This window comes from Aptenodytes patagonicus, chromosome 1, assembly GCF_965638725.1.
Source record: "Aptenodytes patagonicus chromosome 1, bAptPat1.pri.cur, whole genome shotgun sequence".
In the NCBI taxonomy this organism is placed as follows: Eukaryota; Metazoa; Chordata; class Aves; order Sphenisciformes; family Spheniscidae; genus Aptenodytes; species Aptenodytes patagonicus.
The window spans coordinates 47,685,608-47,708,782 of NC_134949.1; the positions used below are offsets into that span (position 1 = coordinate 47,685,608).

Here is a 23,175-nt window from a genome sequence, read left to right on the forward strand (position 1 = left end):
CGTGCACGCACGGAGGGCAGGGCGTGCGATGAAGAGACGGGGGACCCCGCGCCCTCCGCGCCCCCCCGCCGCCGCCCGCTGCCACCGCGCCCCCTCCCGCGGCAGTGCGCGCCGGCACCGCCGCCGCGCTGCCTCCCGCCTCGGGTCGCCCGCGTGTTTTCCTGGGTCTTGAGCTCTGGATGCCGTTCACTAAGCCTGTTCTTTGCTGGTCGTTGAGGAAAGATATCTATTGTAAAAATCAACCAGGAAAAGTACCTGTCAAGAGAAATGTCTCTTAGGAGCGCTCACTCTCTTGCAACCGTAGCTGTTGGCTTACGGCACGCACTCCTCAGAAGTAACAGAAGTCTCGCCATGTCGGGTATTAGAATTTTTTGCGCATCGATGAAAAATCTTTATCGAGTGACTTTCCCGTTATCTTTCTCCATCGCTCCCTCTCTCACACAGGCTCCCCCCCACCCCACCCCCGCTACCCATGCCCGCTGTAACACCCCTGCCCATGCCCAGGGTTATACCCCTGCCCGTGCCGATGTCACGCACCCCCTGCCCACCCCCGGTTTAACTCCCCTCTCCCTGCCCGGTGTCACACCCCTGCCAGTGACCGGTGTGCGGTTCTCTCCCTGATTTTTTTTTTTTTTTTTCCCTCGCTGTAGGGAAAGGTTAAAAGAGATGACAGACAAAGCGCATCGGACGACGACCGCACGAGGTCCGCGGCGCTACGCGCGGTGCCCACGCTTAGGCGCGGCCGCTCCCGCCCCTGACACGGCGCACCGCACACGCCAGGGGTCCGAGCAACTGCGGTAACTTTTGTTTTTAAATATTTAAAAAAGGAATTATTTCGGGGCTTTTCCAGATCAGACGATAGTTCCCTTTCGGGAGAAACCCGGTCCGGCCGCGCCCCGCGGCGGTGGGTGCGGAGGGTTGCTACGCGCCCCGCTGCGCGCCCCGCGGGGCTCCGCATGCGTCAGGAGGCGAGTGGCGTCAACGCTGGCGGGCGCGGAGCGGCGGAGAGGGGGCAGCGGGGGGGGGGGGGGGGGCAGGTGGAGGGGGAGGAGGGAGGGTGCTTCATCAGGAGACGATGGCGGCACCGCCGTGACATCACCCCGCGGCTTATATAGTTGGGGAAGGGTCCGGGTCCCCCGTCTGGTGCCTGCAGCCGCCCGCCAGTGCGCGTGCTGAGGGCGCGGAGCGGCGCGGAGCGGCGGGGCTCTGTCTGTCTGTGTGTGTGTCTCTCTCTCTCCGTCTCTCCCCAGGATTTATGGACTTTACTTTCTAGAGGGCGGCGCGGGAAGGATGAGAGCCCAGCTGGTGTGCGTGGTGCTGCTGGCCTTGGCCTCCTGCAGCCTCTGCTCAGGTAAGCCCCCGCCGGCGCCCCGCACCGCCCTCCGCCCGGGCGCGCCCCCACAACGCGGGCTTTGCGCTCGCCGCCGTCCCCCGGAGCCTCTCTGACCGGTGGGCACCGAGCCGCTCCCGGAGCCTCCGGAGGGACCTAAAGGAAGGAGGTGAAGTCGCTTCGGGCTAGCGCGGTACCCAGTGGGCGCCAAGGAGCTGGCCCTGATAACGGGCTCTGGCCAGCATCGTTTTTTCTGTCGCTCCCTTAACTTTCTCCCTTCATAGAAACCATTCCTCCTCACACCGTCCATACCATGGCAGTTAGTGTAGACTAGTCGTTGGAAGCGTACATCAGTGTAGACCATCTGCTTGATTATGTTGCCTCATTTGTGATTTATTGAACACAATGTATTTCCAAACTATCATAGAAATTATAATTTCTGCAACTCATATGGATAGGTGCCATAATCCAAATCAACATGAATATATATGCACTTTAGTAACTTTTTAGTGACAGAAATAAAATTTTAGTATTCTGGGGAACAAATGCTAGCAACTGATTTGAAATTATGACAAAAAATGCTGAATCAGATGCAGGTCACACAATAGAAAGGTTAATGTAAGTGCATTTCTACTCCAAAAGCAGTTGCTTTAGAAACCTAAAAAAAGAGGACCGCATATTAAAACGCATTGCCTGCTCCTTTGGAAAATGACACAGCTAAGTGTGTGTCAGTTATGCCCTAAGTTTATGACCAAAGATAGGTATATAGTCATAAGTCACTGGCGATTAAACAGGTGTACACACACAGACATGAAGCAGAATAGGCTTCAAAATCCAATCTTAACTAACTTGCAAATTAATTTTTAACTCCACAAAATTTAAAAAGAAAATTTACAAGTAGCTTCGTTTTTCAGCTTCAGTATTCAGGAGGACTCAGAATTCCTAATTCTCACTTTAGATGAAAGTTTCGAATTTGTATTCTTCTGTAGAAGAAAAATGTAACACATGTAATACCTGCATTTTATCACAGTTTAAACATAATAATTCTGTATATTGTAGAGAACTGGTGATCTTAGTGACAAGGCTTAATATTTTTTTTCTCCCCATATATTTGAAGCTTTTTAAACAAATACTTGACTAGTATTTTCAGTGAGGCAGTTTTTAATTCAACTGTTTGTAGAGCCTGAATGAAAGCCCACTAAAGAAAAAATTTTGGTGGAAATTAAAATAGGCTCATAAAAAAACCCCAGAAACAAAATTGTATGTGTAACTGACATGATGGTTTATTTGCTTGAAAATGTGAAATTATATTTAAATGAGAAATGCCATGGAGAAGCTTATGTTTTAACTAATATGGACAGTTATGTCATAAAGAAAATGATCATTCATTTTAATTTTCTTTTGAAAATGTTTCCCCTCAGGGGAAAGTGTGTGCCTGTAGAATGTAACTATTCCTGTAGAATTTGAATATATGAATAGAAGCTATATTTCTTGTAAATAAGAAGTGAATCAAGAGGACATCAAACTGTGTGAATTTCCCTCTGATTTGAATAGTAACATTTAACCAGACTTTTTATACATTGCTCTCAGAGTCTGCTCTTTTTATGCTTTTACTCCTCATCTGTGTCTTTCACTCCTGAATTACCTGGACGTGCTCCCTTCTCCTCCTCCAAGCCTGGCTTTATTCTTCACTTGAGGAATCTTGACCAGGTTCCTGAATAATGTCCTCCAGACTTCTTTTCTCAATCAAAACGTTTCTTAATACCTACCTATCTTCCACGACTGCAGCTATCTTCCAGCCTTGACGGTGTGGAAGCTATCATCCATCCTCTATAGATTATAAAAACCAGGTGCTAACCAGACACACTCCTTTCATTGTCCTCAGCTGGTATGACCCAAGACACCGCAAATCATGATGCTGTCACACCTGTGCCGCTCACCCATTCACAAGAGCTGCTGCTGTCGTTAGTAGAAATTCAGCTGAGGTGATCTTGTGCTGCCAGCAGAACTTTGGCTAATGGTAAAGCAGTTAAGAGATTAGGTAACACTGACAACCAGTAGTGCTGGAAGGGACGGAAGGCATTAGGTTGGAGATTAGTTGCTAGTGACTTGCTGTAATACTGATCTACAAACCAGTCTTATTTAATATTTTCAATAACAACTTCAATGCAAGAAGTAAGAATGAATGAATGTAGTGTGCTGGTAATGCAAAGGTGAACAGGGCATCACTACAGAGGAAGGTCAGCATAACACAACAGAAGTTTTTGATGACCTGAATAATAGAAACGAGAAGCAGTGCAACAGTACAAAATGCAATAGCTTAGGAAATAATAGAAGTTCCTATTAAAAACTCCTTTTAACAGAAGAACAGCTGTTGGAAACGTCTGAGGAGATAAAAAACTTGGTCATATTATCTGACCTCATTTTAGATACTGAAGTTTTTCAGCCATGAAAGACAAACAAAATAAAAAAATGTGTGAGAGGGCTACTTCCTGTAGCTAATGGTAAGCATTAAGGTAGTTAAGTACTGAGGCTTCTGATCCAAACTGTACTATGCTGTGCTGTTTTGAGATCACATCAGGCACAGAGGAGGGCCACTCTGAGGAGTTAGGCAATACAAGGCTATTAACAAGAAAGGAGAATAGATGAGAGCCTAATAGCTCTGGGCATAGCCTTTCAGTGGAGTATTTATGGGATTTCCAGGGGAATGGTTTATGTCCAAAAGGCACAGTGATCTTGCATTTGTTTGCTAATCACCATGTGAGCACACCCTAAAAATCTAAGCTGGGAAGGGCTGTGATTGCTCTCAAAAAATACATGAGTAAATATTACAAATAGAAAGGTATCATTTATAGTGAAGGAAGTTATATACAAACCATTAATAAATTTGTAATTAGAAATAAATTAGGCTTGAAATTAGAAGAAGGCAAATAACCAAGGTAGTTTGGAAGAATTCCCCAAAGAAGAAACACAGTGGTGGTGGTGGTGAGTTCTTGTTATTAAGATTGAACATGATCGATTTTTAAGAGCATTATAATAGTTGGCTTCCTGTGCTAGCAGAAATCTATGACATACTAGCACATATTTGTATAAAAGGTCCCTTACAGTCTCATGTTCTGTGAAAGGTAGTGACACAACATGGTGATGATCCCTGAAATGAAGGCATAGGCAGAATCTATCCACAGATTGTGTGGTGGGGTGTTACATGCCAACAGCATTGATAATTTTAATGAAAGTGAGATATGACATGTGAATATGGAATAGATTTTGGTTTAATTTGGTTTTAAATATAAGTAAGCATATTGTTTGGCTTTGGACTGCTGGTATTCCAGGAAAGCTAAAAGCCATGTGGAACTCTGTTTCATAGAATCATAGAATCATAGAATAGTTTGGGTTGGAAGGGACCCTTAAAGGTCATCTGCCCATGGGCAGGGACATCTTCAACTAGATCAGGTTGCTCAGAGCCCCGTCCAACCTGACCTTGAATGTTTCCAGGGATGGGGCATCCACCACCTCTCTGAGCAACCTGTGCCAGTGCTTCACCACCCTCAGCGTAAAAAATGTCTTCCTTATACCTAGTCTAAATCTACCCCCCTTTAGTTTAAAGCCATTCCCCCTTGTCCTGTCGCAACAGGCCCTGATAAAAAGTCTGCCCCCATCTCTTTTATAAGCCCCCTTTAAGTACTGCTAGGCTGCAGTAAGGTCTCCCCAAAGCCTTCTCTTCTCTAGGCTGAACAACCCCAACTCTCTCAGCCTTTCTTCACAGGAGAGGTGTTCCATCCTTCTGATCTTTTTTGTGACCCTCCTCTGGACCCGCTCCAACAGGTCTGTGTCTTTCTTATGCTGAGGGCTCCAGAGCTGGACGCAGTACTCCAGGTGGGGTCTCACCAGAGCAGAGTAGAGGGGCAGAATCACCTCCCTCGACCTGCTGGCCATGCTTCTTTTGATGCAGCCCAGGATACAGTTGACCTTCTGGGCTGCGAGTGCACATTGCTGGCTCATGTCCATCTTTTCATCCACCAGTACCCCCAAGTCCTTCTCAGCAGGGCTGCTCTCAATCCCTTCATCCCCCAGCCTGTATTGATAGCGGGGGTTGCCCGTGCAGGACCTTGCACTTGGCCTTGTTAAACCTCACGAGGTTCACACAGGCCCACTTCTTGAGCTTGTCCAGGTCCCTCTGGATGGCATCCCGTTCCTCTGGTGTGTCAATCGCACCACTCAGCTTGGTGTCATCTGCAAACTTGCTGAGGGTGCACTCAATCCCACTGTTTCGCCTGAAGACTTAACTGATTTCTGTATATATCTCATCTTTGAGCTGTGATTGCTGCTACATTTTCAAGGCACCAGATCTTCCTTGTGATTCTGTACAGCACAAAGCAGAAAACTTTGTGGCTTTTTTTCTACAGCAATTTTTACCCTATTCACCAAATCACAGGTCTTGCAAGTCTGCTGAGCTATCAAAGGCCAATTAAATTAGTAAAGAAAATCCTAAGACTTTCAGTCAGAATACTTTTATTTTGGTATATGCATTGTCAAGAGCTTGTATCACAAACTGGTCAAGCTCAATTCCCTCATATTAGTAAAAATATTCTTAATTTAACCAAGAATAATCAAGACTAAATCTTGTCAAGTAATCATAACTTCCATTCATATAAACACTTAGCTGCTACTTAAATAAATATTCTTTGAAAATAAATATCCAAAATCTTCTTCCAAAGTAAGCAGAGGTGACAAATAGTGATTATGAAAATCATACTGATTTTGAATGAAGAGTATTACTGCAGTTTTGTTTACTGAAGGGGCTGCAGATTAGTGGGCCTGTCTACCAGTGAACTGAGATTAATGAATCATTTCATTCACTTCAATAAGCTTGATCGTGCTTTAAAAAGGTAGTGAGTATCCATTTTAACATAATGTTGCTGTTACCTGAAGACTCCTCACAGTCCCTCTAGATCACTTTGCTGTGTTTTTATCTAAGTTTGGTTGGTTGGTTTTTGTTTGTTTGTTTGTTTTTCAAAATTAATTGATATATCTAAATTCTGTATGCTGAATTGAAATGCCCATGATTTACGATGAAATAATAAACACATGTTTCTGGTTTATTCCCAGATTCAGAAGAGGAAATGAAAGCGTTAGAAGCAGATTTATTGACCAATATGTACACATCAAAGGTAATTATTTTTCCTCTTTTAGCTGACAGGTAGGGAGCAAATGAATTCTCATTACAAACCCAGAAGTCTTTGCACAAAGTAATAACCTATGGTCTAGGCCGAAAAGTTCAGTGCTAGACATTACTGTGGTGCAAGATTTTCTCCAGTTCAAAGGAAATTTAAAGGTGTTGATGTGACACACTAAAAGTGCTCCTCACTCTTAACACTGGTACTTTCATTAAACTGTCAAAACTGTGTTATGTGCAGAGATGTAAATTTATATGAGGAAATGTGTTTCCAATAGGATTATGCCTGATGAAAGCTAAATTAACCTTGAGTCAAATCCGTAAGTGCTATTTTTATGCAGAACTTTTCCTATATGCACATAACATTAAGATAGTCATAAAGCAAAAACTGTTAATACATATGCTGATTTTGGTTTAGGAATTTAATCATAGTGTTAGTACAGGAATAATCTGATAAGTGACATTTCCTTGACAAGTTGCCAGACTGTGAACGATGTACGTGTTATTTAATACAAATAGACAAAAATTCAGTTCCAATCTCATTGACAAGGTGAAGCAGCAAGTGTTGCACATATGTATTGAACAGGCTGATAGACAAACACTTTTTCAACACTGTTATTTTCCACGAATGATCTAAGAAATATATACATCTAATACTTCTTCAGCAACATGTCAAAGAACAAACCCTGAAACAAGAGCGATGGGCTTAAGGTTGAACGTTTTCATTCTTTGTTCTAACGAAGTTCAAGTGATGCTTAAATTCAATGGAAAATGAAATGAGAAATGAAAAATTTCACCAAAAACAGAATTTCATAAGCCAACGACTAGTTGAAGGTTAAGGACAAAACCTACCTGGAAGACTTCTGTATTTATTGTATTTGCTTATATGTGAGCTTTTTCATAGGATCCTTTGAATAGACTGGAATAAGAAATGAGGCCAGAAAATACATTGTTTTGATCTGGTCTGGCGGTTCTTAGGTTCCCATGTTCTTTACTGGCGTGGTAATTAACCTTAGATGCCAAATAAACCTGTTTGCCACTTGTTTCTCTAAGGTACAGAAAGATTTAATAGATACTCTTTTCCTGAGACAAATTTAAATGTAGGAGCCTGACAAAAATAGTTCTTTCTCTGTGTGGCAAAGCATACTATGCCCTGGGAGGAAACCCTGCAGCTATTGGTATTTCTGCTACTGACTTTAGTGGAACTGTGAACCTAACTTCCACTTCCATCTTTCCCTCCCTCTCAGCACAGAGCACAATCTCAGGTAACTAAAATGCACAAATATAGCACACCAGTTTATAATGTAATGATGTTTGCCATAGTACTCTTATATGTTGTTTTACATCATGTAGCTTGCTATTCAATTTCCTTATGGTATGCACCATAAGTCAAGCGACACCTGAAGTTGACAGAAGCAGTAGATGCATGGTGGAGACATTGCTTTAATTCTACATTATACTGCCTTAAATCACCATCTAAAATTCATTAGTTCAATATATATTGTCTGTTGACATCAAAGTAAGGTGTGGTGGAACCACTAAAAAATGTGCCTAAGTGCTTCTACAAGAGGCATACCACTATTCCATTCATTACTGAAATGACAAAGTCTTTTTATTTTTTTCTGTTGTCCTCTGATAGCTTTTAACCCTCATTAGAACAAAAGTATGGCTCTGGTGTGAGAGACAAATTTGAGAATGGTATGTGTAATAACTGTCTTGTATTGTGCCTGAGATCTGGTTCCAGTTGAGGGCAATTACTGTTAAATTGCATTAGCCATCTTTGACACTGACTTGGTAATAAACAGCAAGGGAAATCCAGACGATTTAAATAGCATTAAGATTAGGAAAAAAAAAGAAAAAATTGTTTATGAAAGCTCAGATCTAAAAATGCAGCAAAGTGGATTATCACTTGTGGTTCTAGTATTTGACAGAAAAGATATTCCTAAGTAGGCACTTGTGAAGTATAGTATCAAGACTACAGCTAGGGTTTAAGCACACACCTTTTGCAACATTCAGTAGTCTATCCAATATTATGGAAAGAGTTACTGTATGCTTTTGACTTCACAGATTGCTGTCCAGTGTCTACTGGCCCTTTTCAAACTGCTCTTTAAAGTCATCTCTCTGCTGAATCACTCTCCGTCTTTAAAGAAGTATGTCCATGCTTATTACAACCTGTCTTCAACATTTAATACAGTTTATCACCCTTCCCTGCTGTTACATCTCAAAGAAGATACAGGGATCAAACAAGTCCCTAAAATGCTTTATCTCTCTTTCCTCTAAGATAAAATCCAAAGAGCCATTTGGAAGATCTGGTAAGACAACACAACCTGAAGTGTCACAAACATGCAGACAGTTATCTGCTGTCTCTCTTTTATATCAAATAGATAGCTCTATTCCCAGCTTCCTAAATGCTTGCCTGAAACCACCACTTGCATGAAGAACGTCCTGAACTCAAACAAGATTGAGATGATGCTATTTAAAGAAAAAAAAAAAAGAAAAAAAAGAAGTATTTCCTTGAAGAATGCATCATCACTAGAATATACTCCACCTTTGGGATCCGCACTCACATTAATTTTCCGAAGTCTTGGACTCTCTGAACTTCTTAGTGTTCTAGGATGCCTATTGCTGACTGTATGTGCCTGGACAGTTTAGTTTCCTTGTCTGCGGCAGATGAGTTTACAGCTCAGGAGTTACTGACTTCCTCACTCAGTCATCACATAAAAATTCATTACGTTTACAGGCATTAGTATACACCATGGAGAAACTTCCACTGTAACAACTCAATACCATATCTGCTTAAAGACAGTATTTTTAATATTACTATGGTTACATTCTGAACAAAATTCAACTACTATTCCAAAATGAAACCATAGAGATCCTCCATTACCTTGGGTTTTACTTGGTTATGAATTTGTTTTTCATCTGCTTTCACTAGATAAAGACAAGAATATAAAAGAGAACTGAACTTTCTTTTTCTAAAAAAAAAATAGCATTTGGGAGGTATGGATTATGACATAAGAAGTATCTTCAACAAACTATCAGGGGTATCATTCAACCAGAAATGGAAAGAAAAAGATACCAGATAAGTTATAACTTGGGATTCTCTTTAATCTTTCATAGGACAAGCCTGTTGTCAAAAAAGGAAACATTCTGAAGCTCATTTCAGTTTCTATGATGATTTAAAATTCTCTTTAAAGATATATGAGGTGTGGGAAACCATATATCCGAGTCTTATCTCAGAAGCGTGTTCAGCAATAGAAATTCATACTCACCTCAGCATTAATAACTTTTAAATTCTGATTCATACTGCAGTCTCTTTTGTTCCTTCAGGTCACTCCCAGATATATTTCAAGTTAATCTTAAAAAAATTAGTTCCATCTTGGCAGATACGGGTTCCTTGATCTCTTGTGTAGGTGTTTTCTAAAATATGTCTTGAGCAACTGTAGTTGGTATTGCTTAGACCTGTGTGGAAAATACATCACACATTGGAAATGTACCTGAACATTTGGGTTACGGTCATCTTAAACTGTATTTTCACATATTCCGTTAGGATAATCGCCTCAGAGATTTCCCATAACCTGTAAAACAAAGTTGTTTGATTGTAATGTTTGCTGTAATAGTGAAGCAGAGTAGCAAAGTAACATGACTGCTCTGTTCAGTGACTGGACGTGACCTGGAGAGCTCCATGTTCAGTTAAAAAAAAAATTGCAGTCTTGACTGAAGTTCTTAATGCTTTATTGTCTCATTCTGTGAACTGGCAGCAGTGTAAGTCAGAAGCAGGTGTACCCAAGTAAAAATACTTTGAGGTAATAGATGTGTGGTATTAAGGGGAATTAGACTCCCTTAACAAACGAAATATGCTTGCAGGCAGCACTGCAAAATTTTTTTCCCCTAACCTCATAAGTAGCAGCTAAGACCAATTTCACCTAATGAAGTCTGCTATTTAAGTTTTTTACTAATATACAGAGGAAAGTTCCTTTAAACATAGACATGCATCAGGCTAACATAAAGTAGTAACTTTAGATCAAAAAGATTCTATAAATTATGCAAGAAGGCATAACAAATTTCCCTATCCTTTCCCTTTCTTTTCTGTTTCCATCCATTGGAATATTTTGGGGTTTTTTTTAACTCAGAACTCTGACTTGCTCACATAGCACTGCCCCTAGATTTTATTCTTCATTGCAATTTAGCTATTGTAGTGCTAGCTCACATTTCTTTCATATACCCAGGAGAGAGAAGTGCACTGGAAAAGCCTCCTCATTTGTCATGGGAAGATCCATATTTTTATATTTCACAAATATTTTAAAACAGACCAAAGAAGATTTTGAAGTTGCAGTGGACGCTTGCTCTTTTTGCTGGTTTAACTTCTGTTAATTACATTAGACATTCTGCAAAGAGGTTAATTTCTGTTTTGAACCTGTCACATCTTTTCAAATAATTCGACAGACTAATTAGGGCACCTAGATGGGACAACAGATGAGCTCAAAGTAAACAATGCAGAAGCAATTTCAAGCTTCTGAATAAGATTTGAGATTTGTTTTCTTCTTAGCCTCAAAACAAAATACTTTTTTTTTTTCCTGAGCCCTGTCAGTAATCTGAGAACACATAGTGGTTTTATTAAAGGGCTAAATTATTCTCATTTTGAAAGGCATGCATATATCAGATGTATATTGGAATAATGATTATGGCCAAAAGGGAATTTTTTGTAACTAATGCTAATAGTGATGCCAGCTTTTCTTGTTTCTTCCTCACTCCTCTCCATTTTCCTTCTTTTCCCTCAAAAAATAGTAAAGTATGGTGAATATGCATAAATCTTGCATACAATGCCCCTTTGTTAGGAAGGTGCTTTAAAGAAACAACAGATTATGTGATTACCTAATGTTCAGCTAAGTAAGCACTGCATCCACACTCTTAATTAATGCTGTCAGTATGTAAAAGGCAATGTCTGTGTAAATGTAATACCTATATTTAACTTTGTACATCCAGGAAAAGAAGCAACTACACTTCAGTTCATAGGTAAAGTGTAATCCTAATGTGCACAGCAAGGAAGCCCTTGCCAGTAATAAATAGGAATTTGCTATTTGGCTTTTGATTGGAGATCGCTATGTCACCAGTTCTAGTTTAAGGAAACTAATTTCTATACTCACCACTAAAACAAATACAATTTGAAAGAAATTAATACTGGGAGAACCAAGAAAGCGGCAAAGACATGAAAAGCAGTGAATGAGGTAGGAATTAGGTTTTTCACTTAATTTTTTCTATTTGTAATCAAAACTAAAGAAGACTACTGCCACAACTGCTTGGAAACAACAGTACTAGTAGAAAAGTAAAAATTATTTTTCTCAACATTTTTTAAGAGGATTTAAAAGTTAAATAACTCCTAAATAATGCAAGATACTGGAGCAAGCAAAATTCGAGACAAACCATGGTGAAATTTCTGTTTCTGTCTTTCTGTAACATCTCTGACCAGATCCATTACGGACCACCTAAATACAGTTGGTCTGAATTTTTCAGTGCAGTTACCAAATCAAGAATACATTGTTTGCACAGGTCTGTTTCATCTTTGCTCCATCTTCATCTGAGCCTGTAGACCTTCAATTCACATATCCCAGGCTCAGGACTCTCCAGCATCCAAAACTCCTGGGGCTTACAGATTCCATAACTTCAGACCCAGCCTCATCAGACAGCTTGCCCTGAAGCAGGGACTCCGTTCCTTTTCTCAGGGAATTTTGAAATGACTGGTATTTGTTCTGAACTGGGGAGGAGCATCTAGTTAACCACAGGCATCCACCTTGGATTCCAGTACTGGGAATTTATCCAGTGGGTTTGACTCATTGTCCTGATTTACACCCGTGAATTTATATTAATTTCCATCTGTGTTTTTGTTTGCCCCTGTGCAGAATGACTATGAAATGCTACCATTCTGGTTTGGTAGCAGTTTAGTTTTTCACCGTGTATATCTACCTGGGGGGTAAGGCTGTGGGGAAGCAGACTTGGTGTGTTTAATAAATGAGTTGTCCTAATTTCAGCACTCTCTAATTATTGTCTAAAAGTTGAGCAGATGAAAAGTACTTCAAACACACAAACTTGTTCCTACCAAAATGTTTGAATGTCACACATTATTACTAAAAAACAAAACAAAAATTGCAACACGTTAAATAGTGGGTATTTGTATTTTCAGATTAACAGAGCAAAACTTCCTTACTGGAAAATGACCCTGCTAAATGTCTGCAATCTTGTCAACAACATAAACAACCAAGTGGGGGAAACAGTAGAGGTAGATGAAGAGGATCTTGTTTCAGGAAGACAGTTTCCTGCTGCTCTGGATGGCTTCAGCTTGGAAGCAATGCTGACAGTATATCAACTCCAAAAAGTTTGCCACAGCAGAGCCTTTCAGCATTGGGAGGTAAAAGTCTGTCACAAATGCATGTTTCAGCTGCTATTAAACTCTCAGGCTCTGTTTGTAGTGATGTTTTAAAATCCATATCCATGTGACCTGTCACATTGTCTAAGCTTTCCTTCCCTTTTTTATATTCTCTAACACCTCTAATATGCCTCTTATTGAAAGAGTTGTGAATTAATGTAGTTTCTGACAAGCTGAGTGTCTGTTTTTTATAAAGACCCATGGATAAATAAGAACTATTCTTAACTACATACTTTCTCCACTCTTTGTAGCCATTCCAAGGAACCAAACAAACACATGAAAGTGAGCTCTATGCCAGAACACAAAATTAATACCTGCTTAACAGACGTGAAGTTACTGCAGATTTATTGAGGCATAACTAAATGTAGGCAGTATTCAGGTTTCTGAAAACCCTTTTAAGGCCCTAAGGCAAACAGGATTCAAAATGCATGGACACGTGCCCATGTGTACGAGTAATTTTACCAGGTTCTCTGGGCTTCTTATCATTGCTAGGAAACTGGTAGCAAGGGAACTCTTGCTTTTCGCTTCCCCACACCTAAAGAGGACCCTGGAAGTTGACACTGATTATATGAGGATTGCTGCTCTTAAATAGTGATTGTTTATAGTCCATTTGTGATATTTATCTTAGTGCAATGATCACACAGAGGCACACTGGGCACAATCCACTTGCGTTGTTATATATTACACTAAAAGCTGCTTTGCACAGCGAAAAAAGATATCTCAGTGTCACTAGCCACTTTCCAGTAAACCCATTTTCTTCAGCTATTGCAGGTTCATGGACAGTCTGCCTGAATCTTGATCCTCTTTTGTTTGCTGAATCACAGCTCTGTATTTGCAGGCTTATTCTCAATCCTGCATATTAGCTGGGATGGTCCATACAAAAGACTGCAACATCCTTGAGAACCAGAGTTTTCTGAGGACTCTCTTCATCAGTACATTTATTGCTGAAAAGGAGCTACCATTGAACTGACTATATGCAATAGCCCATGTGGCTTAATCACAGTTCCTTGTTTTGCAGTTGCATCACCTCTTGTGGTGGTTGGGAATCATCACTTCTAACAGTACTGCATGTGAAATTGAAAAAAAATATTATTCTCCCAGCTTAGGAACATGCTTATGCAGTGCAGAGGTTTATAAGACACAATAAAAGAAGAAGGGACAGAGCCAGAGGGGGAAGGATTGAAGAAGGCTTGAAATAAACAATTTATGTAATGAAAGAAGTTCTTGTGATCTTATTCATCCAGGATTGACTCCAAAGTCTGTTGAAACCATGAGAGTCTTTCCATTCATTTCAATAGAATTTAGATGAGCACTCATTTATTAAGTAATTAAGTGAGTAACAGAGTTTGATTGCTTAGGGAAATACTGAGGTGAGTATAAAAATGTTTTCAGTTTAATATCTTTCAGACAGACAGTAGGACTGTACTTGACCATGGAAGAACATGGTGAGAATGGATGAAATCTTAACAGATAAAGCAAGAACGAATCTGAACAAAACACTTCAAAAACTCCAAGTAAAACTCAAAACACAGTTATATAAGAAATTTTGATTGACAAAATTTTGGCTTTCTTGTGCTTTATTTCATTTCTTATTTGTTTATTACACATTTTGATTTTTTAGCTGTAGGAAGTAGCAGATAAAAATATTGCTCAAAAGCTGAAACCAGCAAGCAGTGGGTGTTTTAGGAGGTGTTTAGCCTAAATGAGTGATTACAGAGTGACAATCATTAGGAAGTTTTCAGTCAGTTTGCGTTTTAGTCCAAGGAGGACATACCAGCTTTTCTCTCTAGTCAAAACCAACGATCTCATTTGTTTCAGTGGAATTTAAATATCACCTCTGTAGGATTCAGCTCATCTTTAGCCTGATCGTAGTTTTGTGTCTTGAGTTTTGGGCTTTTTTTTTTCTTCCTTTTTTTTTTTTTTAAACCTGCAACTATTACGGTAAACATTTTTCTTGGTGGCAGATGTTAAAATAAAGTTTTATAAAACTTTATAGGAATTGATAATCTTCATTACCAAAAAAAGCTGATAACATTGTGTCTCTTCTTGCATCCTACAGTTACTTCAGCAAGATGCTTTTGATGTAGAGAACTCAAGCCAAGACAAGGAAATAATGAAAAGAAAAAATCCCTATATTCTGAAACGGCAGCTACATGTGAACAAAGCTAGAAGACCATACATACTCAAGAGAAGTTCATATTACTGATGCAGCAGAAGAAAACATTGTATATTTAGTTTATAGGTAACTGTGCGTTATGATTATCTTATTTAAATCTAAAATCATACTTGTGTGAAAATATACTATGGAAAATCATCAAGATGGTAACATAACTGTGTCTTTTTTGCAATTGCTGTTTCTTGATTGTGATTTTTTCCTACTTGAGATTAATTGGACCAATACATTTGCAAATAAATCTAGTTTCTAAGCATGATGTATTGTACAAAACTGAGATTTCAACATATTTCCGACAATATTGTAGTCTTTTTCTATTTTATAAAGCACACTGACATACACCAAGTAAATTGATATTGTCCATAAACCCTACTGAGAATCTTACGATTTCTTAATGCAACACCTCAAACATATATATGCTTGCAAATTTTTGTGTAATACACTAGTCAGAATTGCCACAATATTTTATATATTGGCCAGTTTAATTTATTAGGGATTAGGTCTAAGGAAGGAAGGAAATACTATTAGCTAACTATTAAATGGCAAATTCAAAATTTGTATTTTAAATAGCCTGCTTGTAAATGAATTTTAAGTTCTTGACTCCTAACTTGCCACTGAAGAGTCATAATTTAAGAAAACAATACATAAATGAGAGTATGCTAGTGAGAACAAACTCAGATGTGCTTCAGTCTTGTGTATCACTGACTAAATAAGGAAAACAGTTTATTAAATTAGTAAAAGAATTTACAGTATTTACCTAATCTATGAATGCTCAGAAAAAAAAAAAAAGACAAAAATAAAAGCTGATTCATGCTCCTGTGCTGTTACTGTTAAAATACTAATTCAGTTATATGAGAAACTTGGGAGAAATACTTGAAAGAGGAATTAAAATTAGAACATCTTAAACTTAAAATTAAAAGGCATTTCCTTTCCCTCCCTCTACAAATTTGTAATAACAACAGGCAGTTTCAGGGGTTAAAGACAGTCTTGGAAGCTGATGGAGAGGGAAGCTCCCAGCATGGAAAAAATTGTTTTCAAGCCATGAGGAATCAAGTGCCACCTGAAACTTACAGATTTTCCAGCTCTGTGTCTGTGATATATACATGGGACTCAGGATCTCAATGATCCTGGGTTCCAGTCTGGAGCAAAAGAGTCTGAAAGAACTGGGGGTCACAACAACAGTCAAAATAGAGGGGTAGTCCAAGACCTGTGAAGCCTGGATGCTGAGACAAGGAGGCAAAAACCAGACATTGCTTTTGAAAACCCGTTTTCTGTTTGAGGTATTTCCTCAAAGCAATGCTATTCCAACAAACTGCCAGAAAAAAAAACACTCAGAGAATTTCCAAATCCTCTCACAGGTCAGATTTTCTGTCAATTATTATTAAATATATACAGGGATATGCATAGAAAAAACATACCCATACCAATGGTTATACCAACTTTGTTACATGGGGAGGGATGTTTTTTTACAGTAAAATGTATTTTCACTATATTAAAGCTAATTATATTTCCTTTTCTCACTGCAAATGTTATTAATCAGTTTATTTATTCAATAGCCACTAAATGCATGCACTCACAAGATATAACTGAGCATACACTCATTACTGTAATAATCGTTATGACTTTAATACAGCAAAGCACTTAAGCACATTTGGTCTCAATGTTTTAAATGCTTAATGCGCTTAAGGGCTTTGCTTAAATAAGGTTCTAGTAGATTCATACCCCTTATTTTTTTATGAAACTGTTGTAGAATTAGACTGGAGAGACAGTATGCTCTCAAGTGGCTAAGAAACATCCCTCTTTCCAACAAACCTACAAGCTCCCTAGTCCTATTATGGACACTTTAAATTCTAAATTACGTGTTGGTCTGAAATAACAAAGCAGAACAGAGTTTGTTCCAAAATTCACTGCTAGCAATATATGAGGAAAAAAGAAAAGAAACTTCAGATCACTATTTCATGGGCAACACAGAAGAATAAGACAAAAAGAAATAGGTTGCTATGATATTTTTCTCTCGTGTTCAGTTTAAGAGTATGAGAGTTAAAAAAAAAAAAAGGGTAAGGTAATGTGGTTGTCATCTGATAGAGAATGTTAACATTTTTGAAAACAAAAGCACCCTTCCATGTTTCATTTTGGAGGTGATTTAGATATTCCGGGTGATGGCAGAGGACCTCAAATAACGATGATTAACTGTTCCACCCTCATCTAGTGCTCCTCAGTCAAGTGGAACTTACCCTGTGACTGTGTACGTGTTCCTTGCAGTGCAGAGTTAAGATTAGCCAGACTGGCTGAAAATGGCTTAAAATAACCCATTTCCTTTCAGCACGCTGTGAATCCACACACGGTCAGCTACTGTGTGTCACTGGAGGAGGCAGAGCTTAAAGTATGGCAGGAGGTAGCTTGTTCAGTTGTTCCCTAGCCTCTGATGGAGGTGTTCAGGGAGCTGAGGGATGGCACCCAGAGTGAGAGACAGTCCTAACTAGATGAGGAAACTATATCCATGACTGTAACATGGTCAGTAAAGATACAAAAGCCAATGCTGGCATTTCAGCTTATTGGTCATTGGTGAAAAGCGAGCATAGCAGCATTAAAATGTTAGAAAACACACTTAAACCATACGATTAAGCCAGATACACAGAGCAGTTAAGGGATATTTAGATCTCTGGGGGACTGTTATTTTCTTGAAATCTCCTCTCACTTCTAGCTGTTGCTACCTCCTGATGACCTCCCTGCTGTGGAACTGCAGCCTTTTTTTAGCCCTCCTTTTTGGATGATGGCAGCAAAAAAATAGGCAGCTTATGCATATTTGTCTCTATTTCGCACATTCTTTCAGTGGGATCCTCGGGGTACCTGCCTTGGCCCTAGCTGTGCATTGCCTGCAAAATCAATGCTGTATCTGCAGCAGCAGTGGGTGCTGAATGAAGTTCAAGCCAGAGGAGGCCCTCACAATATGTAAAGATTTGTAAATTCAGACAGCTTTTTTTTTTGCTTTTCTTTTTTCACCAGCTCATAATTGCTTTAAGTTTAAAAATGTTTTGAAGACCATTAACTCAGATTGCTACCTTGGCTTAAAGAACTGCCTCTTGATATGGACAATTTTGTTTCATAAAGGCAATTATTTGCTGTCTTTCTCTGTCTCTGCAGAGGAGCACATTTTTCCTACATATTCCATTGCTGATGTTTTTACGAAGTTCATAGATGAATAATTATACCAATTATTCGGAAACTTTATACTTAGTTATTTCTCATACTCCTAAAATATTGGATATTGTCATACAGAGCAATTGCAGAAACCTCTCAGTTATTTCTAATGTAGAATTAAATGTAACTGAGATTTGATTTTATATATTTTTAATAGTTACCATCCATAATCTTACAAATGCCCTACACCAGAAAAGTAAAACATCGAGAAATGAATAATTTTATCATCTCTGAAGCATATATTTGTTAGTTTTTCTTTAAATGAAACATTAAAAAATAACAGTTACTGTTCTCAAGGTTAAATGTGGTGATAAAATAAGTCTTCAGACTCCTTGAGTCTTGCTTGTGGTATATTATAAAATTTGCTGTTTTCTGTCTTTTCTATTATAAGTCTAAACTTTGTTCTGTGTTTTATGTAAGAACTTAATGCCTGTGGTGTGAACAGAGTGGATGAAATGTGGAGTTTGCAGATTAAAAGATTTAATTTTGCGATGTATGATTGTGGCTATGCCTCATACCCTACTCTTAACTAACACATAATGGAGGCATGATAATTTGGTCTTGATCTTTATTCTTTTTCCCCAAGATTAGTTATCAGTTTGCACTATGCGGTATCAAATTGAAGATGCAAGCCACCACTATAATACTTGAGTGTAGGAGGGCAGGAAGAGGAGCAGGTTCTTCTGGAACCAGGGTTCCAGACTGATCATTGATGTTTTCCACATCCAAAATACGGGACTGACTGAAGGCAGTCATAAAACAAGAGTTGCAGAGAACCTGCAAAATAAAGTATACTGACTTCTGTGACATAACGATAGAGTCAGAACTTGTACCTTGCTGTTCAGGAAGCAAAGAAAGTGGAGGGAGGGGTTGATCTTCACAAGGAACCTGGGGAATGAGATTTTCGTTGCTACCAAATTGAAGCATTCAAAAGTCATGAGTGCGGCTGCACAAACCTGCAAATAAATAAATCGATAGATAAATAATTAAGTAAATAGCCCTGACATCTAAATAAAGTAACAAATAGACGTCAAATGATTTTTATTTCCCTCCATTTACTGGACTGCCAGGGAGCATCTGAATCACATTTTTAAGCTTTGTCAACAAGAGGAGCTAAAACATACTTGTTTGTTTTTATTCATTGTTACTGAAAATTGACATGCTCATCTAATCTCTTGAATCCAGCAGGTGTCACATTAAGACACATATAAAAGCACAATGTTGATGATCAGATTTCAAAACCTGTCAGATTCAGGATGCTTGGATGGGTCTGACAGACCCAATAATCAGTGGACTAGAAAGAGCTTTGTGGTACCTCATTAGGAGGCAAGCTTTGGCTGGCTGAATGACTCCTGAGGTGGCAATATGGGGAAACGGCATGGGAGCCACCCAGGAACTTTTGGAGGGGTGTCAGCTATTAAGAAAGATAAAGCCTTCAGGAGCTGTTAGTTGCCCAACTAAGACTTGCTTTTTCCAAATAGATGAGGGTGTACAGCTGTTGTCTCAGGAGACTCCTCATGTCCCCTCATACAGAAGGAAAAGATGGGACTTTACATAACTGGACTGGAATTACCAAGGAATAACATTTGTCTGTTTGAGCTCCCAGTGGGTCAAGTACCAGTCTGTTTTGTCTCAACAGTTACAGTGCAGTATTAGTCTGGAACCATTTTCTGTTTTACTCTTGGAGTTTGGTTGTAGGAATCTTTTGCAGGATGTGTTTCTCTTATGTGTACCTAAGGAGCTTCTCAGTTAGTCTACACGTTGTTTTCATAAAGGACTGCCAGCATCCTGAGGACCTCTGTCCAGATGTGGTGTCTAAGCTGCTTAACAAAGTGTTAACAGTATGTGAATGAAAAACTGCTGGGTTTGTACGTCAGTGAATCTGATCTTGAGGATAGACTGGAGATGTCCTAAAAGGCAATCTTGACATCATTATTGCAGCTTTTTCTGAGTCAGTATTTAAAAATCCAAGCTGCATAACAGATTTTTGTAATCCAATACTTTAGAATTTAAGATTTTTTCTCCCTATAAATATGTAACTCAAGGTCTAAAATAAATGTGTACACAAAAAAAAAAAAAGAAAAAAAATAACTAGTATGTGCTATATTGTGCATTATTTTCTTAAAGTTGTCACAGAGCAATATGACTTGGGAATCATTTTGTCTGGAATGAATGGTGTGGTTCCTCCGAAATTTTTTTTCAGAACTATATTGTTTGTATGTATTTAAAGACAACTGTTCCTAGAATCTAATATTGTAAAGCCTTTTGTTAGGATGCAAAAAACATTTTAGTTGATTGGATGAATAATCCCTATGGTTAAAACAATCCTCCTCAGGGGAAAAAAAAAAAAAAGATTTGCTATTTTATAGTAGGTATAGAAAAGGTCTTAGAAATAGTTTACTTAATAGTTCTTGCATGAATGAAATCTCTTGGTTATTTTTCTGTATTACCAAATCTTTAGGGTAGTTGTATAACACATATACTGCAGTTGTTGTGTTTTGGTATTTTATTTAATGATCTTTTAAATAAAGAGCTGTTTGGAACAGACAACATACCTTTTGTTCTGTTCAAAAAGAAGGAATAACACCACATGGAGCAAAGGTATATGTGTATGTACCCATGAATGAAGAGTTTATTCAAATTATTCTGAATTTTACAGCAAATAAAGTATAACTTATGGGGATATGTAACTGCAGAATACTATGGTACCATGATACTTTTGCCATTTGCTGCAGAAATAGACAATAATGACACAAATTTCTAAATGATTGTCTTTAATATGCAGAAGGCACTGAAGTACTAAGATTGCAGCTGCTTTTGAAGGTGAAATCCTTGGTGAATACTTAACCTCCATTCTCCTCAAAAGTTTACATTTACTGAAGGCATTTTTTTCATTATAGTGGAGTTAAGAGTTACTATTCCAAGACCCTGCCTGTGGAGAATGAGGGAGTTATGAATATTACATGTACCTCCACTTTACTTTTGTGGTTTTACAGATTTCTGTGTTAGAGAGTTGAACTGAAAGGGGCTGTAAGGGAACAAGCAAATGGGAAACGAAATACAGACAGATAAGGGACTTAATGAGAAAATGTGGGAAGATGTTAACTGGGTATTCCTTCTGTCTGGCTCCAAGCCAAAGAGTGTCAGAGCTGGCTGAGACATGGGTCATAGGTATTTGGATGGCGGGAGGGAGAAAGGGAGGGGAAAGTCAGGGAGAAAGGAGGAAAGGGAATCTAATACTGAGTTAAGTCTTGCTAGGTTAGTGTTAGTTGAGGACTAAAGTGTACATAGGCTGTATGAACTAGAAGATACAGGTTATTCTGAAAAGAAGGGGAGTTCCCAGCAGAGGGTAGTAAGGGCAACCATCTGGCCCCCATTCCCAACACTTCCCTTGAATCAAGAAAAGCAGCTTAAAACTGAAGAGGTTTCAAATTGAGAGTTTTTAAGATGAAACTGGAACAACTAAAGAAAGCTGATCAGGAAAAGGAGAGAGTGGGTGGCAAGGGTCAGGAATGACACAAATCAGAGTCAGTTCAATCATTCAGTAAGTTGTGCAGAGCCAGGAATATCAGTACTGAGTAGGGCAGAAATACAGATTGCTGTTAATAGTTTGGGGTTATCCACACCAATCTGCCCAGGTTCAAGAAGGCTTGTGGTTTGAATCTGTGTCTCAAGCAAATTAGCACCATTTTCTCACACTGATCTCAGAATTAGAAGACATCATGGTATCCATGCAGGAGGCAAGGAAGACCTTTTAAGAGCTATGAAAAAGAACAGAAGAAAACTTAGCTCCAAGGAGAAGGCCTTATCATAAAGCAGAAGCTCATTTCATTCTTGAAAGGTAACGAGAAACTTACATTTTTAGGTGTGTATACATTGATAGATCATACACTGCTTATTTTCTCTACTTCATATTCTTTTCCCTGTTTTTTTTTTTTTCCCCGCTGTGGAGAGACCATTTATTACAATTTATGAAAGTATTCAAAAAAGCATGAATCTTTAGGAATTTAATTGTTAATGTCTCTTGATATTTTCCATCTCTGATGTACTCATTCTCATTCACCATAGCACTAATTCCTCATCCTACTTCAAATTCCTGTGCCATTATTTACTCTGGTTCACTTAGCAAGTTCCCTAATACGGCTGAATCAAATATTAGTGAAATAAAAATAAATTACATGTAGTGCATTTAGCTTGTATTAAAAAAAAGTTATCAGAGAAAAATATTGTCATACATGAACTGAATTTTATCCCATTTTACATGTATCTAGTTAAATTTTCCATTAAAAGCCTCAAATTCTACTAAAATTACATTAGTCTGTAGTTATACAGATTAATCCTCTTCCCACTAGCTCTTAAATATAAATTTGTTTTTGTATCATACTAGTCCAAGATGTATATATTGTTAAAACCAATATCTGCAGCTTCAGAATTCAGATTTATTGCTTTGAATGTTGGCATGGAGCTTACCCAGGACCCGGACTCAATCCTCTGTATCATTTGTGCTCTGATAATCTTTAGGAAGTGTAGCAAAACATTCCTTTTCAGAAAAATGATGCTCAGCTAGCCATCTCTTTACATCCTTTACACCCCCAAAGAAACAAAGACAGACAGAAAGACTTGAAAGTAATTCCCTATTCCATAAAAGAGTTTTGAACTAAGAAAACAGAATTAGAAAGTAATTTTGTATAGGCTTCATTATTGCTCATGCTTGCATGTGGTTAGACCTCAGGTTTTATGGTTTTTCCATGGTAATAAGATATTTTGAATGCTAGAAATATCTAACACTAACATCTAACGCTAACGTCTGGCACTAACATCTGACACTGACACTAGCATAGAGAAGATTATGCTTTAGGGAAAACTCACCT

The 23,175-nt window shown here is 38.7% G+C and overlaps 1 protein-coding gene across 1 annotated transcript; it reads left to right on the plus strand.

Annotated features, from left to right (window-relative positions):
• The first annotated feature begins 1,112 nt into the window (after nt 1-1,112).
• NTS (neurotensin) lies at nt 1,113-20,854 on the plus strand. The gene is made up of 4 exons (XM_076333931.1): nt 1,113-1,351; nt 6,440-6,501; nt 12,688-12,912; nt 14,990-20,854. Exons 1-4 carry the CDS (start codon nt 1,291-1,293, stop codon nt 15,134-15,136), a joined length of 495 nt encoding a protein of 164 aa, XP_076190046.1. The 5' UTR covers nt 1,113-1,290; the 3' UTR covers nt 15,137-20,854.
• The last annotated feature ends 2,321 nt before the right edge of the window (nt 20,855-23,175 follow it).

Coding starts and splice junctions, on each gene's coding strand:
- NTS (XM_076333931.1), top strand. CDS start 1,291: ATGAGAGCCCAGCTGGTGTGCGTGGTGCTGCTGGCCTTGGCCTCCTGC. Junction 6,502..12,687: donor CCAATATGTACACATCAAAG/GTAATTATTTTT, acceptor TTGTATTTTCAG/ATTAACAGAGCAAAACTTCC. Junction 12,913..14,989: donor GAGCCTTTCAGCATTGGGAG/GTAAAAGTCTGT, acceptor TGCATCCTACAG/TTACTTCAGCAAGATGCTTT.